General features: G+C 53.5%; 1 protein-coding gene across 6 annotated transcripts in view; it reads right to left on the bottom strand.

Annotated features, from left to right (window-relative positions):
* Nucleotides 1-23,095, bottom strand: part of ADGRD2 (adhesion G protein-coupled receptor D2) — a 29,215-nt gene extending 6,120 nt beyond the window's left edge. For 3 of the 6 annotated variants that reach the window (XM_061431278.1, XM_061431277.1, XM_061431279.1), the window contains exons 1-20: nucleotides 22,495-23,095; nucleotides 21,265-21,362; nucleotides 20,645-20,708; nucleotides 20,079-20,291; nucleotides 19,116-19,757; nucleotides 18,630-18,728; nucleotides 18,190-18,275; nucleotides 17,640-17,921; nucleotides 16,328-16,439; nucleotides 15,475-15,609; nucleotides 14,877-15,000; nucleotides 14,159-14,264; nucleotides 6,086-6,141; nucleotides 5,421-5,547; nucleotides 3,913-4,016; nucleotides 3,550-3,652; nucleotides 3,101-3,254; nucleotides 2,422-2,555; nucleotides 2,219-2,334; nucleotides 1,263-1,383 (exon numbers count right to left, since the gene is read on the bottom strand). In XM_061431278.1, the coding sequence (XP_061287262.1) occupies nucleotides 1,263-1,383; nucleotides 2,219-2,334; nucleotides 2,422-2,555; nucleotides 3,101-3,254; nucleotides 3,550-3,652; nucleotides 3,913-4,016; nucleotides 5,421-5,547; nucleotides 6,086-6,141; nucleotides 14,159-14,264; nucleotides 14,877-15,000; nucleotides 15,475-15,609; nucleotides 16,328-16,439; nucleotides 17,640-17,921; nucleotides 18,190-18,275; nucleotides 18,630-18,728; nucleotides 19,116-19,757; nucleotides 20,079-20,291; nucleotides 20,645-20,708; nucleotides 21,265-21,300 (2,814 nt within the window). In that variant the 5' untranslated portion in view covers nucleotides 21,301-21,362; nucleotides 22,495-23,095. The remainder of the gene's footprint in view (nucleotides 1-1,262; nucleotides 1,384-2,218; nucleotides 2,335-2,421; nucleotides 2,556-3,100; nucleotides 3,255-3,549; nucleotides 3,653-3,912; nucleotides 4,017-5,420; nucleotides 5,548-6,085; nucleotides 6,142-14,158; nucleotides 14,265-14,876; nucleotides 15,001-15,474; nucleotides 15,610-16,327; nucleotides 16,440-17,639; nucleotides 17,922-18,189; nucleotides 18,276-18,629; nucleotides 18,729-19,115; nucleotides 19,758-20,078; nucleotides 20,292-20,644; nucleotides 20,709-21,264; nucleotides 21,363-22,494) is intronic. The other 3 variants (XM_061431280.1, XM_061431281.1, XM_061431282.1) reach the window with 1 other exon arrangement.
* Nucleotides 23,096-23,558: the final 463 nt, after the last annotated feature.

Below are 23,558 nucleotides of genomic sequence, written 5' to 3'. Positions count from 1 at the left end.
CCAGAGGAAAAGGGGACAGGGAGAGGAGACTGTGGCAGAGACAGAGCCCGAGAGACAGAGAAGGAATCTCAGGGAAAACTCAGAGACAAGTAACGAGACACCGAGAGAGGAAGGGACCTGCCCTGAGAGGGAGGCAGCGAGGGCTGTGAGGGCGGCTCTGGCCCTGTGGCTGCAGGGCCACGGGCAGGGATGGAGCTGGAGCAGTTGCCATAGCAACAGGAAACTGCTGCCCTCCCCACTCTGAGGCAGGGTGGAGAGACCTGGGCAGGGTCTCTCTGTTAAGTGGGCCGACCGTAAGGGCTTCTCCGTGTCCGTCTGTGTCCCCAGCTGCTCAGCCCTGCCACGTCTGCGGGAGCCGTGCTTCTTTGCAAAGAGTGTGGGAACCCCAGGTTTTCTTCACTCTCCCGGCCCCACTCCGGGCGCGATCCCCATCCTTCCCGAGCTGTCTGCTGCTTCCCCCACCACCTGTTTTTCCTGTCTCCAGTCCCACGCCTGTCGGCAGAGGGCAGCGAGTCCCCAAGGCCCAGGGGGAGACGATAGCATGGACCAGGACCCTGGAGCACTAGTCGCAGACCACAGGAAGAGGTGCTAGAGGCAGCAGGGAGGCCGAGGGGCAGGGTGGGCTCTCCTTGGACTGTCCTCCCTCCCAGCGCTTACTCAGTCCCCTGGTGGTGGCTGTTTGTGTCCATGCCCGAGTCCCCATAGATCTGCAGACTCCTGAGGACGGGTGCCTGGTCTGACCCACTTCTGTGGCCCCAGGACACGCGACTGGAAAGACGCACAGTGGGGTTTCCGCAGTCCCATGGCACTTTTCCGTGGGTCATGTCCTTCCAAGCAGCACCTTTTCTAAACTGCTGTTTTCACTGGTGGAGTAGCTCATGCTGCCCCACATAGGCCACCCGCAGATGCCAAGGGGAGAGGCCCCCCCCGCCCCGCTCAGCTCCCTGCAGAGGCCTGAAGTGGCTGGAGCACAGCCTGGAGGCTGGGACTTCTGCTGCGCCCTTGAGCGTCAGGGTGCCAGGCATCTTAGCCACCCCCTCCTGGGCCTCAGCTTCCTCAGCTGTCTAACGGGCCACAAAATCCTCCCTGAGGTTCTGCTGTTTGATTGGAGGTTTGACCCAGTCCCCTCTTGTCCGTCCTCCCCCCAGCAATGTCCCCAATGCCTTGGTGACAACCATGAGAGAGAGGACACTCCCTCCCCAGCCCCCTGGCCAGCCAGCCACGCCCGCGGAGCTCATGTGTGGCCCAGGGCCCGGAGGTACCTGCAGGGAATTGAGGCCCACGGCGGCGTAGGCCCAGGCCGGGCTGAGGTGCACCAGCACGCCCACCAGCCAGGTCAGGCCCAGGACAGGCAGCAGGACCAACACCGGCTTCACTGTGGCCCTGCAGGACAGAGGCTGGGCTGGGGAGGCTAGGGGCCCCGGGGGGGTCCCCACAGGGTTCTGGGGAGGGCAGTCCCTGCCATGCATCTGGAAAGGGGCCGGAGCTGCAGACCAGGGACCGCGGCTCAGGACTTGGGTGTAGCTGGAAAGCTCAGACACCCAGAGTGGTAGGGAGTAGGGGTGGTGGAACTAGGAAGGTGGGATCCCAGTTCCAAGCCTGGCTCATCCCAAGCCTGGCTCAAGGGAAGGGAGTGGCAGCTGTCCAGGGGGAGGGCTGAGGCCTGGACAGTGGGTCCAAGGGACATGGATCTGAAAGGGCTTCCTCTTCGCCCTCCTCAAGGCCCCCGGGGGGTGACCATGCTTCTTAAGGCCCCACCGGCTTGGGCTGCCCTTCCCTTGGCAGAGGATAGAGTGGCAAAGAGGAAGGCCTGGGGTGTTGGGGGGTGGGCCCTCCAGCAAGATATGGTCCCATAGAGTGATGGGGTTCCAGCGGGGGTAGAGACCTAGACTCTTACTCTGAACCTGAACTTCTAGAGCCTGCCTCATTTAGGGGTCGCCTCCACCTGTCTCCACCAGAGACAGTACCTTCTGTGGATGGTGAGTCCCCAGGACAGTGGCTGGCGTCTACACTGCCCCTCATATACACACAGGCTCCATTACCATCCACACACATGAGCACGTGTGCACACACACCACGGACACATTGCACACACACACCCCCATCTATAGCCTTGCACTCATGAGCGCACATGGCCACACACACGCCCACCCTGGACTCACACGTGCTCACACCTGGCTCCCCCGCCTCTTTCTGACTCCCCCAGCTGGGGTCTCACCACATCTGGATCCTGAGCTGCTGCTGCATGCAGGGCTGTGGGCTCAGCATGCGGGCGCGGCGGCGGGCACTGGACACGGTGACAATCACCACCCGGACCAGGATGCAGGTGTTGGCCTGGAGATCTGGTGTCAGAGCACAAAAGGGGCTCCCCCTCCCATGACCTGTCCCACCCCGGCAGGACCCCTGGGCCTCTCTGCTCACGGTCAGCACGAAGAGCACGGGCCCCACAAAGGCCCAGATGGCGTCTGTGTGCACATTGAGCCAGCAGTGCCCAGTGGCCACATAGTCATGCGGGGACATGGCCAGGGTGATGGCCACGATGGCCACAGGCACACCTAGGGGAATAAGAAGTGACCTCAGGACCACGCCACCCATTTGGTCCTCCCTGGGAGCCAGCCCCCATCCTGAGCGGCAGCCCCCAGCCGTCCCACAGTAGCAGGTGCGCTGGCGGCACTGGGCGATCCAGGAGTAGGGTTGGGTGGGCTTGATACTTGTGGGTGGCACCGGAGCCCTGAGCGGTTGGGAAGTGGAAGAGCTGAGACAGAGTTGAGGCCTTAGGGCTGAGAATCAGCAGAGTTGGAGGCTGGTGACTGGCATGGGCTTAGCTGGTCCCAGATTAGGGAGGCAGTGCTGGAGGCCAGGAGCGGAGGTGGTCGAAGTGGAGGAGGATTAAGAACTGGAGTTGGGTAGAGCTGGAGGTTGATGGAGCTGAGTTTATGTCAAGACACGGGTGCTGGGCACCGCATAGTGCTGGGTGATGGTGAAGAGGGTGAGTGTGGAACGGTGGTGGGCATGGGACGGTGGGTGTTGGCCATAACGGAGGCCATGCAAGGCAGGGTTGAGGGGAACAGAACAAGAGTGAGGGGCAGGGGGACCTCACCCCAGCCCGTGGCATAGTAGAGAGGCATCCGAGGGCCAGGGCGCATGCTGACGGCCACCACCTTGCTCCACAGCAGCAGCCCCTCCACCAACATCCAGAAGAAGGCGACCAGAAAGAGAAGGTGCATCACAGCTGTGACGGCCAGGCAGGCCACCTGGACGGCAGGGTGGGCGATCCCCACTGAGGCCAGTTATGGGTGCGGCCCGCCCTGGGTCCCCTGTCCATGCCGGGCATTGCCAACCCAAAGCAGTTTGCGTGGGTGAGGTCCCCGGGTAGTGCCCCGGGCCCAGCTCCAACACTCAGTTTTTCCTCTCCAGGCCTTACTCCTCCCTGGAAAGGGAGCCGGGTGCAGACATGGGGCGGGGGCGGGGGTGGGCAACCCAGAAAAGGCTGAAGGTGTTTTCCCAGCCATCCCTGAGCTCACAAGCCCCCCCTTGCTGGTTGCCCACCTTGTTGGCCTTTGCCCACTCGCTGGCCATGAGGAAGCCCTCGGCGGAGGCCAGGGAGAAGGTGAGGTTCTTGTGGACCGTGGCCCGCTCTGACCTGGGGACCCTGAACAGACAGGGGAGGTAGTAACGGGGACACCACCACCAACCCCCACCCCCCTCAGCCCCAGCCCCACCCACGTCCAGGTGAGCTGGCTGATGAAGGCAGAGAGGGCGGCTCCACAGGGGCCCAAGCCCCAGGGGGGGCCCTGGAGCGGGGTCTACCTGGACCAAGGGTGGATGCCCTTCCAAGGAGGGATGTGGAGGTTGGCTGGCAAGGGGTGGGGTGGGCCCAGGGTGCCACAGCAGGTGGTGAGCTCGCCTTACCCAGCCGCCAGGAAGAGCAGGAAGGTGGTGGAGAGGGCGCAGAAGGACACGCCACAGCCCACAAACGAGAGCGTCCTCAGCAGCAACTCCTCCTCAGGGCCTCTCTGGGGAGGGACAGAGACCTCGGAGGCAGGAGCCCACCACCACCCTGCGCTGATGGGACCAGGCCTCACCCGGCTCGCCCGCCACTTCCAGAACAACACCCACTTCCCCATACCCACCCCCAACGCACAGGCCTGCACACAGCAGGCACTTAATAATGAGTGTTTGCCTGTCCTCCTCTGCTGGCTCTCCCTAAACGGGGCGGGGGGGCTGGCTTGCACCGATTTCTCAGCACTGGACAGGAAGTGGCCGACACACCCATGGGGAGGAGACAGCATGTGACGACCACCTGCTGAGGGGAGTACGGAGCTGGCACAAATTACTTACGATGTGTCAAAGGTCCACGCTCTGTTTTCACAGGAAAACTGCATCAGATGGCATGTTTTCCTAGTGTGCTCCCCAACACGCCAAGTGACCCCAGCATTCCTGGGCTCGGGCCCACCTCACTCAACCTCTTGGTGAGCGACCACTGAGTCCTTTTCTGGCTCCAGCCAGCCCACCTCGCTTGGCCTCCTGGAATTTGGCTTCCCCCACCCCCAGTCTGTAAATGCCGGTACCTATCAGAGGGCTCCTGTGGTCGAAGCTCCTTTCACTTCCAACTGCATCTCAGCCACGGCTTTACCTACCAGCTCTTGTTTCCAGCTAAGACCCTCCTGCCCTGAGCACGAGGCCACAGGCCCCATGGACCCCAGACATGTGGTCCCCCAAATCTATTGCCCAGCTGAGCCTCCTCAGAAATGAGTCTCTCATCTTCTAGTGGCCCTGGACCCCCTCTCCCTCAGCCCAGTCTCCCGGTCTCCCCACTGGTCCCTGGTCCAGGGTCCCTCCCTTCTCCTAGGCCCCTCGCTGCTTTCCCCTCTGTCACCACCCCAGCCTCACTCCTGGCACTGCAGGCTCCCTCGTGCAAACATGCTTCACCCACTTCCACACATCCTCTCCAACAGGACCACCATCCAAGCATGTGAGCCTGGCATTCCAGGTCTGTGTGATCTGACCCAGGCCCACCTTGCCTACCACCACCCCCCACCACAGACATTGCACTGAAAGCTCCAGACTCATCGAAGTTCTAGAACATAACTGGTCTGCCATTTCTAGCCTCCGTGCGCTTCCCTGGTAGCTCAGCTAGTAAAGAATCCACCTGCAACGAGGGAGACCTGGGTTCAATCCCTGGGTTGAGAAGATCCCCTGGAGAAGGGAAAGGCTACCCACTCCAGTATTCTGGCCTGGAGAATTCCATGGACTGCATAAATCCAGGGGTCACAAAGAGTTGGACACGACTGAATGACTTTGACTCTGCCTTTGTTCAGGTGGCCCTCTGTTTGGCATGCCCTTCTATTCAACTATTGTTCATCCTTTAAAACTCGGTCCTGACATCACCTTCCCCTGCCCCCCTCCCCAGCACTCACCTGGATGTCATACACCTGCAACAGGACAGCAAAGTTGGTGCTGTGGTTGCAGAAGCAGGCGGTCGAGCCCTGGTACATGGCAGTCACGGAGCAGCCAGTGGTGGCCCAGGAGCCCCCTGAGTCTGGGCTTGGGGTGAGTAGGGGACAGAGGGCTCTTGAGATGGGCTGCACATGGGGGTGGGGGCAGGGGGAAGCCTTTCCAGAAACCCTGGGCTCTCTCAGTGCCCTGCCTCTATCCAGTTATATGACCTTGGGCAAGTCACTGCTCCTCCCTGGGTCTCTGTTTCCCATCTGTGAAATGGGAGGATGGGGCTGAAACCAGTGATCAGTATTAACTGCATTAATTACTAAGCAACAGTGACTGATCTTCATTCCCTGGTTTTGGATATATCATCAACTCTAACACCCATTCCACAGATGAGTCTCTCCCTACTCTAAGCCCATAGAGTAGGCTTACATAGCTCCTATGACAGGGAGCTCACTACCTCCTGAGTAACAGTTTCTCCTGCCCCAGTTTATCCCCAGCTGAGTGGGGCCTGGAACCACCCCCACAAAGAAGTTGATGAATGGAGGCTAAAAACCCGCTTGAGTCCTGCCTCATCCTCAAGTGGGAGGGATGTCTTTTTTATTTTTTAATGCCTTATTTAAAGAACTTGGAAACTCACCTGATACTGAAGTTCCAGAAAGCACAGACAGGCTCCACCAGCTTCGGAGGGAAGGCCTAAGGGCAGCCAACAAGAACAGGGCAGGTATGTGAGCGCACGTGGGCAAGGAGAGAGATCAGTGGATGCAGGGAGACGTGACCTCCTGTGTTTGAGGGGCTGGGGGTTGCCCAGCATAAATCACGGGTGCAGGGGTTGGAGAAAAATGCCAGTGGGAAGGCACAAAGAAGGTGAAATGAGGAGAGTTGCAGGCTGGCATTATGGTTAATATCAAAATCCTAGGCATGAACTAAATGTCCATCCTTTGGGGATTCTGTAAGAGAGCCTCCGGAAGTATTGTGAATTTAGCAAAGCTGCAGGATACAGTATCATTATATAGAAATCAATTGCCTTACTATAAACTTAAAATGAACAATTTAAAGTAGAATTAAGAAAACAATACCATTTACAAAACCATCAGAAATTCTCCACTACTTAGCGGTGCATGCACGCTCAGTCTTTAAGTCATGTCCTGCTCTTTGCGACCCCATGGACTGTAGGCTGCCAGGCTTCTCTGTCCATGGGATTCTCCAGGTAAGAATACTAGAGTGGGTTGCCATTTCCTTCTCCAGGGGATATTCCTGACCCAGGCATGGAACCTACATCGCCTGCATTTGCATGCGGATACTTTACCGCTGAGTCACCTGGGAAGCCCGTACAAACTAGAAGTACGTCTAAGTATATCCAACAAAAAACCCTCAAGATCTGTACACTGACAACCAGATATCACTGCTGAGAAAAATGCGAGAAAATCTAAATAAGCTCAGTGACATACTTTGATCAAGGACTGAAAGACTCATTGTTAAGATGCTCTTCCATCATCTTATTTCAATTTGGGAGATACAGTGCAGTTCCAATCAAAATCCCAGCAGGTTTTTCCACAGACATTTACAAGCTGATTCTAAAAAAAGTTTTTTTGGCTGTGCCACATGGCATGCAGGACCTTACTTCCCTGACCAGAGATCACCTCTGCCCTCTGCAGTGGAAGTGCGGATTCTTAACCATTGCCTGAGTCTCAAAGGTATACAGCAATGTGAAGACCCTAGGCCAGCCAAAGTAGTTTTGAAAAGGAAGTACAAAGTTGGAGGACTTACATGAACTGATTTCAAGGCTTACCATACAGATACATTAATCAGGACATATAGGATTAGTGTATAGATCTAGGGAATAGAATAAAGAGCCCAGAAATGGACTTACACATATTTGAACAATTGATTTTCCAAAAGGTGACAGGATAATTCAAGGGAGAAAGAATAATCTTTTCAACAAATGGTGTTGGAATGGGATATAGCAAAATATGAAGTTCAACCCCTACCCAACACAATATCCATAAATGAGTTGAAATGAAGCTATAAATGTAAAGGCTAAAGTGTAAACTCCTTTGAGAATATCTTTGTGACCTTGGGATAGGCAAGTTTTCCTAGACGTGATGCAAAAAGCATAAGCCATGCAAGAGAAAAACTGATAAACTGGACTTCATCATATTTAAAACTTATCTTTCAAAAACACTGTTAAGAAAAGCAATCCACAGACTAGGAGATATTATGTACAAACATGTAGCTCAAAAAATGCTTATATCCAAAATACATAAAGAATTCTTACAATTCAATAGTAATACAAATAATTTTAAAATTGAGGAAGAACAAAGCTTGAGGCATCACGCTCACTGATTTCAAACAATATTACAAAGATATAGAAATTATGAGATTGGCATAAAAACAGACACGTAGATCAATGGAACAGAAGAGAGAGCTCAGAACTAAACCTCTGTGTCAATTAGTTTATGACAAAAGAGGCATGGATATATAATGGGGAAACAACAGTCTCTTCAATAAAAGATGTTGGGAAAATTGGACAGCCATAGGCAAAAGAATACTACCCATTTCAGTATTTTTGGGCTTCCCCTGTGGCTCAGTTGGTAAAGAATCTGCCTGCAATGTGGGAGACCTGGGTTCCATCCCTGGATTGGGAAGATCCCCTGGAGAAGGGAAAGGCTACCCACTCCAGTATTCTGCCCTTGAGAATTTCATGGACTGTATAGTCCACGGGGTTGCAAAGAGTCGGACACGACTGAGCGACTTTCACTTCATTCCAGGCAAAAGAATAAAACTTGACTATTGTCTTATACCAGTAGTATAAGGCTACTTGAGGCTTCCCTGGTAGCTCAGAGGTTAAAGCATCTGCCTGCAATGTGGGAGACCAGGGTTTGATTCCTGAGTTGGGAAGATCCCCTGGAGAAGGAAATGGCAACCCACTCCAGTACTCTTGCCTAGAACATCCCGTGGATGGAGGAGCCTAGTAGGCTACAGTCCATGGGGTCACAAAGAGTCGGACACGACTGAGTGACTTCACTTCACTGTCTTATACCATACACAAAAATTAACTCAACACAGAACCAGACATGAATTTAAGACACGAAACTGTAAAACTGCTAGGAAAAAAACATAGGTGGTAAGTTCCTTGTCATAGCAAAAATATTTAAAAGCCTGAAATATCCAGTTAAACACAGGCAGAAGATATACAGACTGACAATGAGTACATGAAAAGACGCTCAACATCATTAATCATAAGGAAAATGCAAAACCACAATGAGATATTTCCTCACACCTGTTAAGATGGCTGTTACCAAAAACACAAGAAAGAACATGTGTTGGCGAGGAAATGGAGAAAAGGGAACCCTCGTACACTGTTGGTGAGAATGTGAGTTGGTGCAGCCACTATGGAAACAATATAGTGGTTCCTCTAAAATTAAAAATAAAACTGCCTTCAGTTCAGTTCAGTCGCTCAGTCGTGTCCGACTCTTTGCGACCCCATGAATCGCAGCACGCCAGGCCTCCCTGTCCATCACCAACTCCTGGAGTTCACCCAGACTCACGTCCATTGAGTCAGTGATGCCATCCAACCATCTCATCCTCTGTCGTCCCCTTCACCTCCTGCCCCCAAGCCCTCCCAGCATCAGAGTGTTTTCCAATGAGTCAACTCCTCGCATGAGGTGGCCAAAGTACTGGAGTTTCAGCTTTAGCATCATTCCTTCCAAAGAAATCCCAGGGCTGATCTCCTTCAGAATGGACTGGTTGGATCTCCTTGCAGTCCAAGGGACTCTCAAGAGTCTTCTCCAAAACCACAGTTCAAAAGCATCAATTCTTCGGCACTCAGCCTTCTTCACAGTCCAACTCTCACATCCATACATGACCACAGGAGAAACCATAGCCTTGACTAGACGAACCTTTGTTGGCAAAGTAATGTCTCTGCTTTTGAATATGCTATCTAAGTTGGTCATAACTTTCCTTCCAAGGAGTAAGCGTCTTTTAATTTCATGGCTGCAGTCACCATCTACAGTGATTTTGGAGCCCCCCAAAATAAAGTCTGACACTGTTTCCACTGTTTCCCCATCTATTTCCCATGCAGTGATGGGACCAGATGCGATGATCTTCCTTTTCTGAATGTTGAGCTTTAAGCCAACTTTTTCACTCTCCACTTTCACTTTCATCAAGAGGCTTTTGAGTTCCTCTTCACTTTCTGCCATAAGGGTGGTGTCATCTGCATATCTGAGGTTATTGATATTTCTCCCAGCAATCTTGATTCCAGCTTGTGTTTCTTCCAGTCCAGCGTTTCTCATGATGTACTCTGCATAGAAGTTAAATAAGCAGGGTGACAATATACAGCCTTGACGTACTCCTTTTCCTACTTGGAACCAATCTGTTGTTCCATGTCCAGTTCTAACTGTTGCTTCCTGACCTTCATACAAATTTCTCAAGAGGCAGATCAGGTGGTCTGGTATTCCCATCTCTTGAAGAATTTTCCACAGTTTATTGTGATCCACACAGTCAAAGGCTTTGGCATAGTCAATAAAGCAGAAATAGATGTTTTTCTGGAACTCTCTTGCTTTTTCCATGATCCAGCGGATGTTGGCAATTTGATATCTGGTTCCCCTGCCTTTTCTAAAACCAGCTTGAACATATGGAAGTTCATGGTTCACATATTGCTGAAGCCTGGCTTGGAGAATTTTGAGCATTACTTTACTAGCGTGTGAGATGAGTACAATTGTGCGGTAGTTTGAGCATTCTTTGGCATTATGACCCAGCAATTCCACTCCTGTATATACCCAAGAAAATGAAAATATTAACTCAGAAATGATATATGACTCTGCTATATTTAGGATGGGTAAGCAACAGGGACCTGCTGAATAGCACATGAAACTCTGCTCAATGTCATGTGGCAGACTGGACGGGAGGGGGCCTTGGGGGAGAGCGGATACATGTATATGTATGGCTGAGCCCCTTCGCTGTTCTCCTGAGACTATCACAACATTGTTAATCAACTACAGCTCAACACAAAATAAAAAGTTTTTTCAAAAGAAAATATATTAACATATGCATCTCCATGTTCACTGCAGCATTATTTTCTAGAGCAAAGATATGGAAACAAGCTGTGTCCATTGATGAATGAACGAATAAAGAAACTGTGGTGTGTGTGTGTATATATATAGAGAGAGAGAAATAGATATAGGCTTCCCTGAAAGCAGCTGATAAAGAATTTGCCTGTAATGTGGGAGGTCTGGGTTTGATCCCTGGATTGGGAAGATCCCCTGGAGGAGGGCATGGCAACCCACTCCAGTATTCTTGCCGAAGAGAGAAGAGCCTGGCCTGCTACATTCTACAGGGTCACACAGAGTTGGAAACGGCTAAAGCGACTTAGCACACATGCAGGCATATATATATATATGTATATATATATAAAACAGAATGTTCAGTTCAGTTCAGCCACTTAGTTGTGTCCAACTCTTTGCAACCCCATGGAGTGCCTTACTCCAGGCTTCCCTGTCCATCACCAACTCCCAGAGCTGACTCAAACTCATGTCTACCAAGTTGGTGATGCCATTCAACCATCTCATCCTCTGTCATCCCCTTCTTCTCCCACCTTCAATCTTTCCCAGCATCAGGGTCTTTTCATATGAGTCAGGTCTTTGCATCAGGTGGCCAAAGTATTGGAGTTTCAGCTTCAGCATCGGTCCTTCCAATGAATATTCAGGACTGATTTCCTTTAGGATGGACTGGGTTGATCTCCTTGCAGTCCAAGGGACTCTCAAGAGTCTTCTCCAACACCAGGGTTCAAAAGCATCAATTCTTCAGCGCTCAGGTTTCTTTATAGTCCAAATCTCACATCCTTACATGACGACCGGAAAAACCAAAGCTTTGACTAGACGGACCTTTGTTGGCAAAATAATGTCTCTGCTTTTTAATATGCTGTTTAGATTGGTTATAACTTTTCTTCCAAGGAGCAAGCGTCTTTTATTTCATGGCTGTAATCACCATCTGCAGTGATTTTGGAGCCCAGAAAAATAGTCTCTCACTGTTTCCATTGTTTCCCTATCTATTTGCCATGAAGTCATGGGACCAAATGCCATGATCTTAGTTTTCTGAATGTTGAGTTTTAAGCCAACTTTTTCACTCTCCTCTTTCACTTTCATCAAGAGGCTCTTTAGTTCTTCTTTGCTTTCTGCCATAAGGGTGGTGTTATCTGCATATCTGAGGTTATTCATATTTCTCCCAGCAATCTTGATTCCAGCTTGTGCTTCATCCAGCCCAGTGTTTCTCATGATGTACTCTGCATATAAGTTAAATAAGCAGAGTGACAATATATAGCCTTGACGTATTCCTTTCCTGATTTGGAACCAGTCTGTTGTTCCATGTCCGGTTCTAACTGTTGCTTCTTGACCTGCATACAGATTTCTCAGGAGGCAGGTAAGGTGGTCTGGTATTCCCATCTCCTTCAGAATTTTCCACAGTTTATTGTGATCCACACAGTCAAAGGCTTTGGTGTAGTCAATTAAGCAGAAGTAGATGTTTTTCTGGGACTCTCTTGCTTCTTCTTTGCCTTTTTTGCATTTCTTTTTCTTGGGAATGCTCTTGATCACTGCCTCCTGTACAATGTCACAAACCTCTGTCCATAATTCTTCAGGCACTCTGTCTATCAGATCTAATCCCTTAAATCTATTTGTCACCGCCACTGTATAACCGTAAAGGATCTGATTTAGGTCATACCTGCATGCACACATATATAAAACAGAATATTATTCAGCCATAAAAAGAATGAAATCTTGCCATTTGCAACAATATGATGGACCTTGAGGCCATTACATTAAGTGAAATAAGTCAGACAGAGAAAGACAAATACCTTATGATCTCACTTATATGGGACTCTATAAAAAAATAGTCAGGATCATAAAATACAGAGAACAGATTGGTTGCCAGTGCCCGTGGGGCAGGGGTAGGGAGAAAAGGGTGAAGGGAGTACAAAAATAAAATTAAAAGAGAGAGGATCTATATGGTTTGCATGGAGAAATGTCAGTAATCAGAAAAGCAAATAGCAGACTAATGTAAACATTTTTGGGAAAAAAAATAAAGAATATTTCCTATTTTTTAAAAAGCCCAATGACATCTCAAAAAAATTTTAATTAAAAAAATGAATGAAAACTGGGGAAAAGATTTGAACTTATATTTAACGGAGGAAGATATATGAATGCCTGATAAGTGTATAAAATGACGCTCAAAATCATTGATCTTCAAGGAACTGCAACTTAGAACCACAATGAGATGTCAATACAAAACCATTATAATGAACATCGGGCAACAACAGAGATGATACTCAAAACCAACATTTGAGCAAAAGAAGCCAGACTACAGTACACAGTATTTGGTTCCTTTTATATGACGCTTTAGGAAAGTCAGAGTGGGGAAGGCTGATGGGGAAGGAGCTTGAAGAAGCCTTTGGGAAAGGTGGACAAGTTGTGTATCTTGACTGGGGGCAGCAGTACATGAGTATATACACTGGTCAAAACTGAACACATTGTACACTTAAAATGGATGCTTTAGTGTATGTAGATTTATGTACTTTAATCAGATTGATTTTTTAAGAAGTCTTGAGATGATATACAAAAGACATAAGCTGTGGTGTATGAGTGCATTTGTGTGTGTGTGTGTGTGTGTGTGTGTGTGTGTACATGTGTCCAGGATTGGTGGTTTTGGGGAAAGCAGACTCTAACTTTCCCTGAAATGCTCTAAAGTTTCAAAAGCAAGAAGGAATGTGTTGACGATCTATCCACCCCCTGCTGCTGCTAGGCTTGCGATTGCCGCTCGCTCCAGCTGAGCTAAGCGTAGCAGCAGCACCAGGGCAAGGACTAACTTCAGCCCTTGGACTTAGGACATCGCAACACCCTCCATTGCTTGCGTGACTCATTCGCACATCCTTTCTGTTTATGCCTGGGGTGGGGAAAAAAAAAAGAAGGAATGCGTTTTACATGTAAAGAATTAAATGACATATCCTGCTGATATTTCCATGTCAGTTTATAGCAAAATACCCCATTCCTTACATAACCTCAGCTGATATTCTATTTGTAGCTCTACAAGGCTCTTTTGTTGGGGAAGGGGGTGCACTGTGTGGCATGCAGGGTCTTAGCTCCCCAACCCGGGATGCAACCTGTGCCCCCTGAAGTGGAAGTTCTGAGTCTCAGCCGCTGGACATCTGGGAAAGTCCCTACGAGGCTTTTAAAGTAGTCCCCTGCTGATGGACATTCAGGCTACTTTCATGCTTACAAAGCACACTGCACGGTGGGCTCTCACATCGCCTTGTGTGATCTGATAAGAACCACCAGTTTTTTGAGCCATGAAGAACTATAACAAAATCCCAGCTCTGCCACTTAAACAAACACTATAACAAAATCCCAGCTCGGCACCAGGCACACCAGCTTCCCTAAGCTCCTGTTTGTGGAATGGGCAGTTGGAAGATTAAATGAATGCTACTTATTTAAGGCATCTGCCATAAAGTAAGCATGCAATGCATTACTTCCCTTCCCCCCCTCTCAAAGACAATGGCATGGCTTGTGGATGTGTATTCTTCTTGAACAGTTTTAGACTTTGGTTCTCCAGTGAACAAATATTGGGATGTGTGTGTGTGTGTGTGTGTGTCTGTGTGTGGAGGGCACAAAACCAGGATAACTGTCCCAGGTGGCTGTTTCCCAGAAGCACCACACAGTACCTGGGCCTGGTGTTGCAGGTGAAAGGTCACAGCTGTGTTGGCCTCCCCAGTTTCATCCCACACTTCAGAGGAGATGATGGCTGACCCCACCTGGGTGCTTAGCAATCTGTGGGGAGAAAGGGAGCTTTTAAGGGCACCAGGTGTCTGTGGGGGAGAGGTCACACGTGGCTGAGGTCATCAAAGATGATACCCCTAAGTCCAAAGAAACATTAGCAAGAGCCCTGTGCGGGGAATTAGGGCACCTGGGCTCCTTTCTTGCTGGCAATTTGGCTACCCTGGTGGCTCAGATGGTAAAGAATCTGCCCGCGATGCAGGAGACCCTCCCGGGTTTGAACCTTGGGTCAGGAAGATCCCCTGGAGGAGGAAATGGCAACCCACTCCAATATTCTTGCCTGGAAAATTCCATGGACAGAGGAGCCTGATGGGCTACAGTCCACAGGGTCGCAAAGACTGAGTGACTAACATTTTAATTTTCTATTCCCTCCCTGAGACTCAACACTGGAGCCAGGACCCCAGGCAGGAGTCGAGCCATGTTCCCACCAGCACATCTTTGCCAGGCCTAGAAATCTGTGTGTGTCAGGGGTGAGCAGGTTTGGCCCTCGGCTGCCAAGGGCAGATTTGCCCACCAGAATGGGGGTGGGTTCTGGGAGGGGACAGAGGCCTGGCCTTCCCTGGGGAGGACATCCAGGCCCTCAGCAGCCTACTGGGTGGCACCCACCTCTGCATTCTGCTTGTTTCTTCAGAACTGTCAGGGGCCCGTGGCTCCTGGTCAGGGGCCCCCAGGGTGTGCTGGAAGACACTCGAGCTGAACCAGCTGTGGATCACGGTGACTCCAGAGAGGCCTGGATGAACAGGAGGAGGCCTGAGACCCACCCACTGACTGAGCAGGCACCACAGGTTGGTCCCGAGGGAAAAGCTCTGCCTACTTTACAAACAGAGAAATCGAGGCTCATAGAGGTTAAATGACCTCCTAGAGATCACACAGTTAAGAAGCGGGCAGAGCCAGAATTTCACAGCTATAGTTGACGTGCTTAAACTGGCAGCTCCACAGCCCTTTGCCCCTTATCTTAATCCTCCACCCCAGGTGGCATCCAGAGAAACTGCTTGCGGTTTGAGGGGAGGAGACTAAGTGAACATCTACTATGGGGTAGGTGTTTAAGCTCCTAACAACCCAGTGAGGTGAGTACTAATCTTACAGATGAGGAGACAGCTCTGAAAGTTGCGGTGACTTATTCAGAAGAGCAGAGCTAGGAACTCTGAGGGCTGAGGTTTGACCCAGACCCCAGAGGGTCCCACCACCTGTCCGCCTTGCCCACCTTTCCCAAGGAGCCGCCTCACTTCAGCAGCAGGGATGAGGATGTGGCCGGGCCCCTCTGGATGCCCTCCGGGCACCGTGAACACGTAGCCCTCCGTACTGGCCTCCCTCAGGTGTAGGCGCCGCACCTCCAGGCCTGGGGTCAAACAGGGCTGAGTGGCTGCACCTCAGGAGGCAGGTCTTCATGCTGGGCTGGCCCAGCTGGCAGGGTCTGCTTCCTCTCTCCCTGCCACACACCCAGGAGGCCACCATTCCTGGATGGTGGCTCAGCAACTTGCCCGAGGTAAATCTGACATTTCCAAGTCCAGGGGGACAGGGTGGCTGAGAAGGGGGAGTCGCTGGGGGGCAAACCCTGAATATCAGTGAGCCGCCAGAAACCACTGGGCCCCTGAGAGACCCAAGTTTTGCCTGACGTTCGACTGTCAGTGCCTGCCCACTCAATCTGTTATACAAACATTCACGGAGTCTGGTCCTGAGATGCAGAAATGATTCAGAAACAGCCCTGGCACTCAGGGAGCTTCAGGCTGAATCATATTAATTGCCACAAAAGCAACAAAAGATATGTTCAAAACACCAGGGTAACAGAGAGAGGAACTGACTGTTGGGAGAGAGCTAAAACTGGGGAAGGCTTCCTAGCAGAGCTGATGCTCAAGCAGGGTTCTGAAGGATGTACAGGAGTTTGCTAGGAGATCGAGAGAGTATTCTGGATGGAGGGCACAGCATGGGCCAGGGCAGGAACAGAAAGGAGTATCTGTGGGAGTCAGAGAGCTCCCAGTTACCAGGGCTGAGGAGGATGTCTGAACCCAGGTCCCACCCGCAGCCCAGCTGTGTGGGACAGATTGGGGCAGGCTCACCAGCATGGCGGTGCTGGAGGTGCATTCGAGGCCGCTCGGAGGTCAGCACGGAGTTCAGCAGGGGTGCCAGGCGCTGCACACTCGCCACCAAGGCCATGGGTCCGCCAGCCACCTGGGAGGAGGCCGCAGCTCAGCCCCTCTCACTCTCCCCACCCCACTGCCACCTGCCCTGACCGCTGGGGTTAACACGTTCTCACGGATCTGGGAGGTGGCCTGCCTGCTCTGGACTCTCAGAGGCTCTGCCTGAGGGCATCAGGATCAAGTCCTGGATCCTCAGCCTGACATTTGAGGCCCTGCCTGATGAACCTTCTCTGGCTTCTCCAACCCAGTCCTAAGCCACACTGTCCTCGACTCAAGCTGAAGGCCCCACAGTGCTCTCTGCCTGCTGGTAGGTTGCTTGCCAATGGGGCACACTCAGAAGGCAGAGCCATGCCTTTTGCTTCTTTGGTCTGACTCGGTGTTAGATCTATAACAGGTGCTCAAGTTTTAGCTTCCTAAAGAAAGCCATGGGCCGGGGTGTTGCTGGATGGTGCTGGTGAGGACAGAGCGGGGATGGGGATCGTGCATGGCTGGGACCCCTCCTCTGTGCTGGCCAGGTCACCTAATTTACACCTACTCCTCTCTATTGCCTAAGCAAGGCAGGTATGACCATCCCCATTTTCCAGGGAAGAAACCTGAGGTTCAGAGTCCAGTTTGCCCCAGTCTGCCATAGTGTCTCAGATCCCCAGTAAAATGTGGGGTTACACCCTCCCCAGGATGGGGAGCACCACCTGGAGAGGTGAACATCCCACAGAATCAGCCTCCTGGGTTGTGCCATCCACACCCCACCCTCAAACCCAGGTTTCAGTTCTGTTCTGAGGTCACAGGGGACCATGCCTGCTTCTGAAGCCCCAGAACTCTCAAGGCGATGTTCACAACCCCATGTTTTCTCCCTTCTCTGAGCTGATGATTCCCAGGTCTACAGCCACTTCTGTCATGACGAGATTTCCAACACCCTCATTATCTGTCTCTTCTATTCTCCATGGCTGAACACTTAGTATAGAGGACCTCCCACTTAAGGTGGTCAGTGATTGTTGGATATGGGAGGCCCTTGTTGACTAGTGGCTTTTAATTTTTAATTTCAGAAGCTGTTGTTCAAGAGCAGTTGTTTGTGGAAGTTCAATTTATAAAACAGGAAAACGAGGAGCTTCTCCAGATGGATGGCAAAATGGAGCTCGGAGATGGGTGCTGACTTGCCCACGGCTACACAAACGGGTGACAAGGTAGGAACCAGAGCCCAGGCCCCTGTGGCACCCAGCCCTGCCAGCCTCACCTCACTGACTGACAGCCACACACCAGCCAGCGGCTCCTCCAGGACCAGGCTGGCCACAGACATGACGGCCTGGCCCAGCTGCTCCCAGGGCCCTGTCGTGGGCTCTGGCTCCCACGTCCCAAGGGCGGCCACTCTTTTCAGAAAGTGCAGGACAGCCAGCAGTGCTGCTGGCCCCAGTGGAGCTGCCTCCTTTGCCAGGACTCCCTCCAGGATTCTCAGGAAGTTGGCGGCCTCCGTCAGGGACAGGTCTCCGTGGGCTTCAGAGAGAGGGTCAGGAAGGAGCTGTGGGGCAGAGGAGCCACTGATGGTGGGTCTGGCTGTCATAAGGGGATGCCTCCAGCCCCCCACCCCAGCACCAGGGCCCATGCTTGGCCTCTGCCTGTCTTCTTGGTGGGTACAGATCTAACTACTCATGAGCCCGCAGCTCTCAGAATGCATGGGTACATGAACAACCTTAATTCTGCACACACATTAGGAGGGTGTCCCCTTTCTAGATGAGGACACTGAGGTTCACAGAGGCCACCCAAAGTGCCCCTGGGAGGGGGCTCACCACAATGGCGTTGGCCAAGGCATTGACTCGGCTGATAACATCCTGGCCAGGCCACGACTGGGCGTCCTGCAGCCGCCGGTACTTCTCTGCAAAGCAGTGGATGCCAGGCTAAGCCCTGGGCAACCTCCTCCCCAGAGGTGCCCCATCCACCCTGTGCCGCCTGCAGAAGATGGGGACACTGATGGCGGTGTGTCTGGAGACTTAAGTGTCCTGGATGGGGAAACTGAGGCACAGAATGGCAAAACCACCTTCTTGAGGTGAATCCCACAATCTGGGATTCGCCCCCAGGTCAGAATGGCCCCATTTATCTGTGGTCTAGACTTCACCGAGGCCCCAGGATGCTGAGAAGATTCCCAATTCCCAGGCTGTGCCAACTGCTCCCCTCTCAGCCTACACTGATCCATACCCAGCGTCCCCTTCAACAGAGGCGGACGGCGCACCTGTCCGGTAGCAGCAGAGGAAGGGCAGCGGCTGCAGGCAGAGCAAAGAGCCCTCGGTGTGGGGTGCTGGGTCCCACGAAGGGCACTCCTCTGAGGGCACTGGCCAGGGTGGGAGAGGTGTCAGAGCCGCCTCCTGGCTCCCCACCGACTCCATGACCCACAGCCCATTCGGGCCTTGAAGGCACTTGCACGCCTGAGGGGGCACCAGGACGCGCGATCCTGGAGTTAGGAGGCGACGTGGGAACCGGAGGAGCGCCGCAACCAGCACTGGGTGGAGCAAGGCGGCCGCGGGGTTGGGGGCGGGGGTGCGGGGCGAGTCCCTCCAGGCTGCTGTGACTAGGTACCAGATAGGTACTGGCAGCCTGGAGAAGGCGTGGCCAGACTTGGGTGTGGCCCGGTTGGCAGAGGTGGGTAGGGAAGCCAGGAGGTGGTGGGTGGAGCCAAAGGTGGGCGGGGCCTGGCAGCAGGAGGCGGGGCAGGCCGTACCCGGACAGAGAAGCCGCACCCACACCGGCGGCAGCAGCGAGGGTGTGACGTCCAGGGCGCCCAGATCCCAGCGGAAAAGCAGGCCACCGGGAGGCGGCGCGCAGGCCCGTGCCCGGTGCATTTGCCCAGGGCTCAGCGCGCGGGCCCACAGGTGGAAGTCGGTGAGGTTGCCGCTGAAGGCGTCGCGCGCTGAGAAGCCACCGCCCAGAGAGTCCTGGTCCTGGCCCAGCACGAGGATGCCGTCAGGTGGCAGCGGGTGGCCGGCGCCCAGGCCCCGCGCCCCAGAGCGTCGCCGCCCGTCGGCGAACAGCGACCAGCGCCCGCCTAGCTGCTCCCACGTGACGCACACGTGATGCCAGCGGCCATCCGCTCGGAAGGCAGCGCGAAAGGGCGCGTGATGCCCGCGCACCACGAGCGCCGCGTGCACGGCTCCGCCCGGCTCGGCGAAGGCTCGAAGCTGCAGCGCGTTGGCCAGCGTGGGCACAGCCAGAGAGAAGAGTGCTGCCGGGTCGGACGAGGTGGCGTCCCACTGCACGTGCGCGCATGCTGTCAGCGCCCCCAGCGCTGGCAGAGGCGTCCGAAGTCGAGCCGCCCGGTCCGCGGATCTCTCGCTGAACATCAGTGTGGCCGTGGAGCGCGCGCCTGTGGGGATGCACAGGCGTCCGCCTCAGCTTTCCCACCTGCACACATCGTCCCGCCTCTGACAGCCCATTGTCACATCTGCAAAGCCCGCCCCCTTACGCTTCGGGTGACTCCCTCCTCGGGAAGGAAGAAATGGGGGCTCCAGTGCCCCTAACCCACGGCTAAACCCTCTACTCACAGTCCAGGACAAGGGAATCTGAGATTGCGACTCGACCTCCTCTGGGCTCAAACCACAAACCTGTCACAGTGGGCTGCTATCTCGAGGTCACCAAAGCTCTCTCCCCCCTAGCCCCTACTTTCCAGGCCCCGGCCCAAACTCACGCCTCTGCGGGGGTCTTTGCAGAGGGGCTTCTCTTTGGCCCACCCAAATGGGGTCAGGCAGCTGCGCAGCAAGGAGCTCATCTGGGGGTGGCAGTACCAGGTGGCCCAACTGCTGCTCACAGGACTCTTGGGCCTGCCACCAACTCAGCCGCTGCCCTGGGAACTTGCACACTTCATCTGCAGTCTCCACTACCTCTCCAGGGGCCACTGGACCTGCAGGGTGGGAGAAGGGTCTATGGGGGAGAAGTGTGTGGGCATCTGACCCTTGCCCGGTGAGTGGGTGACAGGGCCAAGGACATTGGGCTTGGAGACATTCGGGGCTGGATGGGGCTGAACCCTGGCTATGCTAGCAAGTGTTGTCCCCTTGCTGGGTCTGTCGTGTCATCTGTGTAGTGGTAGGAATGAGACGGACATGAGTGATGCTTTCAGCCCAGGGCTTGTATAGTGGGGCTGAACTAAACTGCACATCCTCCTTCCTTTGCATTCCAGGCCACTGTGGCACATGGACCAGGGGCTGGCTGAGCTGGGGGAGGGGAGAGCCTCTCTGGGGCATCCCTCATACCAACCTGTGACCCAAGGGTTCCTTAATTCACCTGGAGAGTTGGAAGGGGTCCCAGAGAGACTCCTTATCTGAGAGAGAAGACAGGTGGGGTCTGAGTTAGATCCCCACACCCATATGTGCTGTTATTGAATGCCTACTGTGTGCTCCAGCAGGGTACAGTGGAGGTTGCAGGCCCTGCAGTCAGACCTGGATTCATCCAGAGTGTGATCTTAGGCAGGTCACTTCATTGCCCTGAGCCTGTTCCTAGCATCTGAAGTGAAAGTGAAAGTGTTAGTCGCTTAGTTGTGTCCAGCTCTTTGTAATGCTATGGACCGTAGCCTGCCAGGCTCCTCTGTCCATGGAATTCTCCAGGCAAGAATACTGGAGTGGGTTGCCATTCCCTTCTCTGGGGGATCTTTCCAACCCAGGGATCGAATCTGAGTCTCCTGCATTGCATGTGGATTCTGAACCACCAGGGAAGCCCTAGCATCTATTGGATGCTTTATTCTAGTTCTGTGCCAGGGGCTTAGCTTGTTTAACCTTTGCAGTTACCTCATGATGTGAGGTGGCCACTTGGAACCCTAGCAACTTTGAATCCCCTTGGCCTCCTCCCCTCCACCCCCTGCCTCCCGGAAGTTCAGGTACCAGGAAGGCTAGGAGGCAGTAGCACCAGGGGGCCATTCTGGATCCAGCAGGAGGAGCAGGTGAGGAACAGCAGAGATCACGGGCGTGGCTGGTGTAGACTGAGGAAGGAAAAAAGCACAGGAAGGCAGCTCAGTGTCCCGCCTTGCTGTGCTACCCACTCTGTCATCTTGGCCCTTGTTTGGCTCCCAGACCCCACTGGGCTGGAAGCCCAGGATGGGATGGCCCCCAGGAGGGGTGACATTTACTTGCACAAAAGGGATGGTCTCCAGGAGCCTCTTCCAGGACTGCAGCTGGGAAACACTGTATCCCTGGTGAGCTGGTGGGGAGGAGGGTGGGGACAGCAACAGCCCCCTGGCTGGAGAGGGATGGAAACCAAGTGCAGGGTCTCCTGAGGTGGGAGGGGAGGGAGGGAGAGTGAGCTCCCGACCCTGTAGGTTTCCTTGTGTTCTTTGTGCTTCTCAGCCTGGCATTCAAGGCTCTGTGCAATCAGGCTTCTGCTGAGCTCTCTGGCTCTCATCATTTCCCCACACTGCCACCTTTCCCTTGTTCCCCACACTGCTCCCATTTCCCCAATCCGCATCCCTTCTCCAGACCTTTGGCCACGCTGTCCCTCCTTCCCAGACTGGCCTCCCACTCCCTCGGAGACACCATCTACAAATCAGCTCGCTGTCACTCCATCCACCCAGCACCTGCGGCAGACCTGCCACTGCCAGGTGCTGTAGTTAGCTGAGGAGACCCTAATCACAGGTGATTTGGGGTTGCTCTTGGCAGCCTAGTGGGGGTGGGGGCGGGGTTCAGGTCTGAAAGAGCCCTGGTCAGGCACAAATGGTCTCAGAAAACACTGGAAGTGAAGTCATGCCCCACTGGGTCCCACCATCCGGCCTCAGGTCACCTGGAAGTCTAGAGCCATCACCAATGATAATTCGTTCCCTTTCTCCTTTCCCAGATAAACTCTGTAAGCATGAAAATCAAACCCCAGCCCGGGAGGACACGGAGAGTCACACTTTTGGGACTCTGAAAAGCACCAAACTTATTGTCACTTTCCTCCCCTCTTTTAAACAGCACTTGTGTCCCCCAGGGTCCCACTCCCAACCCCAAGTCGCTGGGGAATTTTAAGAGTCTGGTCTGGGCACACAGTGTGACTCAATAACTGCTGACTGCCCGCCCCTCTGTTCACATTTGTCCGTGTTTGTCCCCACAAACTCCCTGGCACCCCCCTTCCTTGCTCACCGAACACTCGTTGGCATTCAAAAGAGAGGCGAAGTTTGGTCGCCCCACTGCACGTCCCTTCTTCACAAGAGGCCAGTGGGGAGTCCCTCGTAGGCTGATGGGCCCCGGCGGGGGGCGGGGGGGGCGCAAAGGGCTCCCCTTCACCTGTGCTGATCCCGCCCCTGTTCACAGCCCGGGTCTTCACCGGCTTCGCCTGGTGCCTGGGATCTGCTCAATCTCTGCGAGGTCTCAGGGACCAGAGGTTGGCGTCGGCGATCTCTCCTCCAGGAGCTCCCGCAGGACCAACGGGTGCGGGGCGGCGCTAGGAGACCCCGCCCCTTGGCCCTAGCCCTCCATTGCGGCGATTCCCCTGCCTGTGCGCTCCGGACTGGGCAGGCGCGGGCCGGCAGGAGGTGTGTGAGTCATGGAGGAGGAGGGGATCAGTCTCTGGACGGGACCGTGTCACAACTCCCCACAACACACAGGTAAAGTCACTCTTATTAGAAAGGGCACCTGGTGAGTCTCGGATAAGTTTGTGGAAACCCGAGGCATCTTGGACTCCCCACTTGCATCTCAGGCAGGATGAGGAGGGAGCATCCAGCACCTCACCTCCTGCGTGTCCTGAACTGGTCCCCTACAGACCTCATCCCCTTTACCTTCAACCCCATGTGAGGAGGGGCCGTCATGCTCATTTTCCAGATGAGGACTCAGAGCTCTCATCCCAGGTTAGACAGCTGGCCAGTGGGAGAAGCTGGCCTGGAACCCTTCATCCAGGTCATGCAACGGGTAACACAGGCAGAATTCCCTGGTGATCTAGTGGTTAGGACTCAGTGGCTTTCACCAGAGGAGGACCCTGGTTCAATCCCTGGTCAAGGAACTAAGATCCCACAAGGCATGCAGACAAAAGAGTGGGGGAAAAGGTAACATGGGAAACAGGGAGAGAGGGAGAAGCCCTGTTTGGAAGAAAGGGAATAGAAGGGTTTTGGTTTCTGAATCCCATGGAGAGAGGACCCTTGCAGGCTACAGTCCATGGGGTTGCAAAGTCGGATGCAGCTGAACATCTAACACTACACTACACCCCTCCC

The sequence above is a fragment of the Bos javanicus genome, chromosome 11 (genome assembly GCF_032452875.1).
Source record: "Bos javanicus breed banteng chromosome 11, ARS-OSU_banteng_1.0, whole genome shotgun sequence".
Lineage (NCBI taxonomy): Eukaryota > Metazoa > Chordata > Mammalia > Artiodactyla > Bovidae > Bos > Bos javanicus.
The sequence above is the reverse complement of the archived record's forward strand: the minus strand, read 5'-3'. Positions and strand labels throughout refer to the sequence as shown.